Genomic DNA, 7910 nt, shown 5'->3' on the forward strand with positions numbered 1-7910 from the left:
TACACTCACTGCCCATTTGATCAGCTCCACTTACCATATAGACAATTACTGACTGTAGTCCATCTGTTTCTCTACATACTTTTTTATCCTGCTTTCACTCTGTTCTTCAATGGTCAGGACCCCCACAGGACCACCAGAGCAGGTATTATTTAGGTGGTGAATCATTCTCAGCACTGCAGTGACACTGACATGGTGGTGGTGTGTTAGTGTGTGTTGTGCTGGTATGAGTGGATCAGACACAGCAACGCTGCTGGAGTTTTTAAATACTGTGTCCACTCACTGTCCACTCTATTAGACACTCCTACCTAGGTGGTTCACCTTGTAGATGTAAAGTCAGAGACGATCGCTCATCTGTTGCTGATGTTTAAGTTGGTCATCTTCTAGACCTTCATCATGGGGCGCTGTTGGCTGGATATTTTTGGTTGGTGGACTATTCTCAGTCCAGCAGTGACAGTGAGGTGTTTAAAAACTCCAGCAGCGCTGCTGTGTCTGATCCACTCATACCAGCACAACACACACTAACACACCACCACCATGTCAGTGTCACTGCAGTGCTGAGAATGATCCACCACCTAAATAATACCTGCTCTGTGGTGGTCCTGTGGGGGTCCTGACCATTGAAGAACAGGGTGAAAGGGGGCTAACAAAGCATGCAGAGAAACAGATGGACTACAGTCAGTAATTGTAGCTGATAAATTGAGCTGATAAAATGGACAGTGAGTATGTAAACAAGGAGGTGTTTTTAATATTATGGCTGATCTCTAATCGCTAGGCTACAACTGCCTCAGATATTGTACTTGATCTCAGTCTGCCTTCATACCAGATGAGCCTGATGTAGCACCTCAGAAAAACCTTCCTCACCAGATAAAACATGGAGCGAGTGCTGAACCTCTGACACTGTACTGCAGAATTCATTTTACTGTTCAACACCAGCTCATGATTGTTCAAACCGTCATTCCTGAGACGTGTGTGCAGGAAGTGAAACCCTGAACAACCCTGAAAAATTCTCTTTAACTTGTACTTAGATAAAAACTAAAACAAACACAATATTTCATGCTTTACTCTGTGGATGTAAATCTAGGTTTCTTTCAGATCTGATGCCTGTATCAGAAATGTTTTACCTCTGTGTTACAGCACTGATCTTTCAAACAAACCTCAAAAACCTTTTGTAGATTAAGGGCGACAATTTATTTAAGAAATAAAGTGACATTTAGTGCCATTCTTCTATTACACAAGTGTTGCTCAACCATACTGGACTTCACTGTCATTCTGCGCTTCAGAATGTCCAGCATATCTGAGTGGTAGTGCCGTTCAGGTGGCGCAGCGGTAAAAACACACGCTAGCGCAACAGAGCTGGGATCTCGAATACATCGTATCGAATCGGCCACATGAACAACGATTGGCCTGTTGTTCATATAGGGGTGGGGTATTAAGCCGGATAGGGACTCCTCGTAACTGTTGCACTACGACCTCTCCTGGCTGATTGATGGCGCCTGCACAGAGGCGGGGAAAGAGTGCGGATCAGGGTGTGTCTCTCTGTACACAAGGCTGATTTGCATATATGCACTCGCCTAGTGTGGGTGACAAAATGCATACGGCTGCTGCCCACGTGTCGGATGGGGCGTGGGTTAGCTTCATTCTCCTCAATCAGAGCGGGGATCGGCATTAGTGGAGAGGAAGCATGATGCAATCGGGCAATTGTACGTGCTAAAAAGTCGGGAAAAAACTCATAAACAAAATATATATCTGAGTGGTAGACAGGTCTGGACTGCTGTCATAAATTATGTAGACATGTTGTTGTAACACGTGCATCATGTGATTTGTCGTTATGTTAAAATAAGGATGGACGTTAACAAGACTTACACTGGTAACAACCTAGCTGGTTCTTTTCTTTTTCTGCCAAACGTGACATCAGAGCATCGGTCCATTTTAGCTGAGCTCAAGCCCAGAGACGTTTTAACAGTGGAACAGCATTCCAGAGTCCATGTGTTGATGTCCATCACAGAGGCATGCTGGTTTGTTCTGCAGTGCTATTTAATGTTTAAAGGTTGAGGTCTTTTTCTTCTATGCATAAAGAGTTTTCCAGATCTCCTGAATCATTTGATAATATTATGGACTGTAGAGGGTAAAACAGCTAAACACTGTATTTAGCAGATGCTTTAATTCAAAGTGACTTACAATTCTGACTGAATACAGTTTGAGCAATTGAGGATTAAGAGCCTTGATCAGGGGCCCAACAGTGGCAACCTGACAGTAGTGAGGATTGAACCTGCAACCTTCTGATTACTAATCCTTTACCTTAACCGCTGAGCTAACACTGTTGTGATTGTTTATTTGCTGAAACTGTTTCTTATAAAGCGACCAGTCTCGGTCCATCCTATCACTGACAGTTCTGGATCTTTTTTTAATACTCATCTGATCCCCAGCATGATATCACAATGATCCTGGTCTTAAACTGCTGCTGCACCCACTTTTTACAGGCATCAGTTTTAAAAGAAGCAGATATTTACAAACTTTATATTTACAAAAGATTAAAAAAATCAAGCTGAAAGGTGAGATGTTAAATATTTTTGTTTTGTATTGTTTTTATTTGAATGTATAAAATAAAGTTAGTGTTATTAAATCTATTACATTTAATCACATCATCACCGTATCCTGAACTCCTCTATCTGTTCTTAATCACCTCAGAACAGTTTTAATAATCTGATGTCATCTGTGTTTATCCAGCAATACAATTATCCTGATCTGTCTGTCTGTCTGTCTATGTATCTGTCTGTGTATCTATCTGTCTATCTGTCTGTATCTATCAATCTATCTGTCTGTCTGTCTGTCTGTCTATCTATCTGTCTGACTGTCCATATATTTGTATGTCTGTCTATAAGTCTATCTATCTATCTGTCTGTGTCTGTCTGTCTATCTGTCTGTCTATCCATCAGTCTGTCTGTCTTTCTATCTATCTATCTATCTATCTATCTATCTATCTATCTATCTATCTATCTATCTATCTATCTATCTGTCTGGTCTGTCTCTCGGTCTGTCTCTCTGTCTGTCTCTCTGTCTGTCTTTCTGTCTGTCTATCTATCTATCTATCTATCTATCTATCTATCTATCTATCTATCCATCTATCTGTTTGTGTATCTATCTGTGTATCTACCTTTCTACCTGTCTGTCTGTCTGTGTATCTATCTGTCTGTCTGTCTGTCTGTGTATCTGTCTGTTTGTCTGTCTGTCTGTGTATTGGTCTAACTATCTAAATAAAAAAGCTAATGCTAATGCTAACCCCTCTCTCCAGTTCTCTGAAACTCTTCCTGCATACAGCTGATTGACGTTCTGCAGACGGACGTTGTGTATGAAAGATCAACAGCAGCAATAATAAGGATTTTATTGAAGGTTTTTATTAGAGTTCTGGACAGATGTTCTTCAGAATAATCTCATCTCCCACTGTCCTTCACCAGCTCTTTATTTCTTCCAGTCCAGTGGGGTATTTTACTGCTGTCCTGCTGTTCCTCAGGAGCTCCGTTCCAGCGTGTCCAGCTCTCCAACATGTAGCTTCACTGGTTTTGGTCTGATCTTCTGGACCACCAGCGCTCGTCTCTGATTTAAAAGGTGAAATCAGTAAAAGTTAGCGTGCAGGTTCTTGATGGTTCTTCGTGTCTCTCATGCCGTTCTTACGTAATACTTTCTCATATTTACCTTGTTTGTTCTCTTTCTTATAGTTAATTTTACGTCCTTTTCCACGAGTTCCTCTCCTGATCTTTTTCCTCTGTATTGGTTGAGGTACAAGGTTCATCATTCTTGGAGCTTCAAAGCATCTGAGCTTCTGCTCTTCAGCAGCTTCCACTGGAGCTTCAGCTCTCGTCTCTACTTCTATTTCTATTTTAAAAGCATCAGAACTTCAGTGTCTGTGTTCTTGTTTTATAGTAAAAATGTTGTGTTTTCATTTCTTACTCAGAAGCTGCTTGATCTTCATGTCCAATCTTTTATTTTCCATCTGCTGATTTGAATCTTCAGCTCTGACTTGAGCGTCCATCACATTCAGGACCTCGTTACCTGCTGAAAAATGAAGAAACATTAATGATTAGCGTGCTGAATCGTTTCTGTTAGAACTTTTAATCTTTTTCCACCTTCATATTGTGTTTGTATTGTGGAATCTGATCTTCTCGACTGCAGAAGAACAACAAATGTTATAAAGATGCAGCAGAAAGAATCTCATGTTCCTGGTGCTCTACACAGATAAAATATGGTTACCTTGGTGGTGAGACCTGCACAGACCTGCTTCCACCAGAAACCATCAAGAATCTGAATCTGAACAGACTTTCACACGTCTATTATCATTTCAGTTAAACTAAAGTAGGTAATGACTTTTGGATTCGTCCTTCAGTTCTGATCTTGTGTTTCATGGTTCTGTATTTACCTGGAGGTACGAGGTTTATCATTCTCGGCTCTTCAAAGCATCTGAGCTTCTGCTCTTCAGCAGCTTCCACCGGAGCTTCATCTCTCGTCTCTACTTCTATTTCTATTTTAAAAGTATCAGGACTTCAGTGTCTGTGTTCTTGATTTATAGTCAAAATGTTGTGTTTTCATTTCTTACTCAGAAGCTGCTCCAACTCTTTCAGTTCAGCTCTGGCTTGAGCGTCCATCAAATTCGGGACCTCGTTACCTGCTGAAAAATGAAGAAACATCAACGATTAGCCTGCTGGATCATTTCTGTTAGAACTTTTAGTCTTTTTTCACCTTTATATTGTGTTTGTATTGTGGAATCTGATCTTCTCACCTGGAGGTTGGTTGATGTTTGCTTCAGGTTCATGCTGGTGGACGTTTTTAGACATTTCAGCCACTTCTACCTCCAGGTCCGACATGTTCAGCATTTCTTTTTCTTCTTTAACATAAATAAATATTGATATTTATGAAGCTGTAGCATTAATACAACGACGAAGGTTCAGTTTGTGGTTTTATTCTTAAATTTGATCCAGATGTGCGTCACTCACCCAGAGGTTGGTTGTTTATCACCTCGATTCCATCTAGATCCTCAAGAGCTTCAGAATCCGTCTTTGCGTCCTCCACCTTTACCATCGATTCTTCAACTTTAACATCTAAAAATACCAAAAACCTTTTAATCATTTAATTCTTGATGTTTGTTCTTGCTGAAATGCTGAACTGATCCTCACATCTAATGATCGTCTACAGTCCGTTACTCACCCAGAGGTTGACCTTCAGACCTCAGCATCAACTCTTCCAGCTGACACTTGGTGATCTGTGTGATGGTTTCAGTCTCCTCCTCACCATCCTTCTCTTTCATCACCTGGTTTCCTGCTTTAAAGAGGAAATTCTGACATGAGTTCACAGCTCGTTCTTCTGACCGTGACGTCCATCCATCGTTCCTGTTACTCACCCAGCGGTTCATCGTGTGAGTCCGTCTCATCCGAGCGGATGTTCATGATCTCCACAGTGGCTTCAGCTTCAGCTTCCACCATGGTCGTGATTTCAGACCCTGAAACAAGAGTAAAGAATGAAGAACAATGCAGTGTGAGGGGTTTTAAGTGTTAATGGATCTTCATGACTTTGAGAACGTTGGTGGTCACTCAGCAAACATGGACGAGATCAGAACATGAATAAATACTGAACATGTAAATATTTAAAGGTAAAATCAGTAAAATAAGCTGTGTGGGTTCATTCTGGTTCCTCGTGTCTCATGATGCTCTTATTACGATCTCCTGTTTACCTTGTTTCTTCTCCTTTTTGTAGTTGATTTTACGTCCTCGTCCACGAGTTCCTCTCCTGATCTTCTTCTTATTCTGCTTGGTTGGATCCACAGTGTTGTTACCAGGAATGTTTTTCTCACCCTGAACTCGCTCGTCAGCATTCTCACTCTCATTCTTGAGGACGTGGGTGAAATCTCCACCAGCTTCTCCCTCAATCACCTCCAGCGTCTGGTTTGCTGATGGAATAGAAAGATTATGAACATTTAGCAGCTGGATGGTTTTGATCAGATCTGCTGTAGAGGATCCAGTGCTGTTAATTGGATCTGATTTATAGATCATTTTATCACCATGAAGATGCTCGTGATGATCTTCAGCCTCTTCCAATACGGTGTTGTTAATCTCTTTGCTGGCTTCAACCTCATGTTCCACATCCATCACATCTCCAGTCTGGTTTCCTGTTTAGACGTGAAGGAATCATTGAGATGTGGTTTCTCCTGGTGGAGCTCGATTATATGAGCAGCTCTCAGTTTACTTTACTCACCCTGAATCTTATCACCAGATATTTCACGCTCCATCAGAGTCTGCGTGAACTCAGTACGGCCTTCAAACTCAATGTTATTGAAGGTCTGAAGATCCTCAGTGCCTGTCTCTTGCTTGTCCATGTCTGTATGGATCGGAACTTCAAGAGCTTCAGGCTCAGCTTGAGAATCTTTCTCATTCTCGCTCATGTTGGTGAGCTCAGTGATTGCTTCATTCTCAGCTTCACTCTTAGCTTCACTCTCAGCTTCACTCTCTCTCAGCTCCAGAAGCTCCACAGTGTTTTCCTCAATCCAGTACAAGTCGGCCTTCATTTGCTCTTCAATAGCTTCAGGCTCAGCTTGAGGATCTTTCACATTCTCGCTCACATTGGTGTTCGTGAGCTCAGCGAGCGCTTCACTCTCAGCTTCACTCTCTCTCAGCTCCAGAAGCTCCACAGTGTTTTCCTGAGTCCCATCCACATCCATGTCAGTCTTCATCTGCTCTTCAAGAGCTCCTGCTTCATCTTCCTCATTCGTCCCTAGATGGAGCTTCATCAGCTCGTTTAGTGCTTCAGCCCCAGCTTCATTCATCTCATCCAGCATCTGGTTCTCTCCATCACACCAGGAAATGCTTTCAGATGTACGGTTCAATACATCCATCAGACCTTCATCGTCCTTGTACTCAGCTTCAGCTTTAGAGCACGTCATCACTTTAACAGCTTCTCCTACAATAACAAACACAATTTTATACAAGCCAGATTAAAAAATCTGCACTAATGTTTGTGTGCAGTTTAATAGGTTAATTGAATCATTTTGGACGCAGGAATAAATACACTATACGGTCAAGAAGTATTTGGACTCCTGACCATGAGCTTGTTAGACATTTCTTAAACGAATGCTCTTAAAATAGAGTGATAATTAGAAGGCGTGTCCCAATACTTTTGCTCATATAGTGAAGCTCAGATCTTCAGCTTCTGGTCTCATGTGTAATTATGAATCAATATTTATGATTATTGTTCCAGCTGTGTGTTTATCTATCAGAATGCATTCATGTTCTCACCCTGATGCTGGCTAATCATCTTCTTATCATCTCCAACATGGTCAGAGATCTCCAGTCCACCAGCATCACTGTTCTCCCAGCTGCTTTCCTCAGGAACCACCAGCAGCTCCACAACATCACCGTTATCACCTGATCTCTGAGGATCTTCTCCCTCTTTAACCTCCTCCTGAAGCTTCCCTTCACCCTCTTCCTTACGCTTCTTTCTGAAGATCCTCCTCAGTTTCTTCATGCTCCACATCTTCTTACGTTTTTTGGGTTCATTAATCTCGGTCTGGTTCTCGGGCGTGGCCGGGTCGGACCGATCCGAAGAGCGGCGACGGAGCCTCGACCACCAGCTACGCAGACAGTTCATCACAGCGACTGTTCACATCGACGTCCAGACACAGAATGATCCAGAACACCTGAACACACTGAAGTACCTGCAGCTCCTCTATTGTGACATCACACATTCTAACCATGCTGAGATGTAGCAGGTTCAGGGGAACAGAGCTGAAACTGAACGTTACACACCATCATATTCATGTCTGTTTATCTGTCTGTTTATATTTTCATACTAATATTACACTTATGATCCTCTAATATCTCACTTTTACACTCAGTTCTAACTGAAATGTTGATTTACTCTAAATC

The 7910-nt window shown here is 41.8% G+C and overlaps 1 protein-coding gene across 2 annotated transcripts; it reads right to left on the bottom strand.

Annotated features, from left to right (window-relative positions):
* Positions 1-3379: 3379 nt before the first annotated feature.
* LOC134311744 (retinitis pigmentosa 1-like 1 protein) lies at positions 3380-7653 on the bottom strand. 2 transcript variants are annotated; one of them, XM_062993402.1, is made up of 13 exons: positions 7281-7653; positions 6244-6945; positions 6050-6157; positions 5723-5938; positions 5393-5491; positions 5200-5310; positions 4989-5093; positions 4775-4879; positions 4592-4663; positions 4415-4516; positions 3949-4053; positions 3694-3873; positions 3380-3594 (listed from the first exon to the last, which is right to left on the bottom strand). In XM_062993402.1, exons 1-13 carry the CDS (start codon positions 7630-7632, stop codon positions 3449-3451), a joined length of 2403 nt encoding a protein of 800 aa, XP_062849472.1. In that variant the 5' UTR covers positions 7633-7653; the 3' UTR covers positions 3380-3448. The 2 variants fall into 2 exon arrangements, with proteins under 2 accessions (XP_062849472.1, XP_062849470.1); XM_062993400.1 differs by having other exon boundaries at positions 5200-5313.
* Positions 7654-7910: the final 257 nt, after the last annotated feature.

The sequence above is a fragment of the Trichomycterus rosablanca genome, chromosome 4 (assembly GCF_030014385.1).
Source record: "Trichomycterus rosablanca isolate fTriRos1 chromosome 4, fTriRos1.hap1, whole genome shotgun sequence".
Lineage (NCBI taxonomy): Eukaryota > Metazoa > Chordata > Actinopteri > Siluriformes > Trichomycteridae > Trichomycterus > Trichomycterus rosablanca.

What these genes read in the sequence shown, in the direction of transcription:
- LOC134311744 (XM_062993400.1), bottom strand. Translation starts at nt 7,632, where the DNA reads ATGAACTGTCTGCGTAGCTGGTGGTCGAGGCTCCGTCGCCGCTCTTCG. An exon ending in GATGATTAGCCAGCATCAGG is followed by an intron (nt 6,946 to 7,280) that starts GTGAGAACATGA and finishes TTGTTATTGTAG; the next exon opens with GAGAAGCTGTTAAAGTGATG. An exon ending in CTCACACGATGAACCGCTGG is followed by an intron (nt 5,314 to 5,392) that starts GTGAGTAACAGG and finishes TCCTCTTTAAAG; the next exon opens with CAGGAAACCAGGTGATGAAA.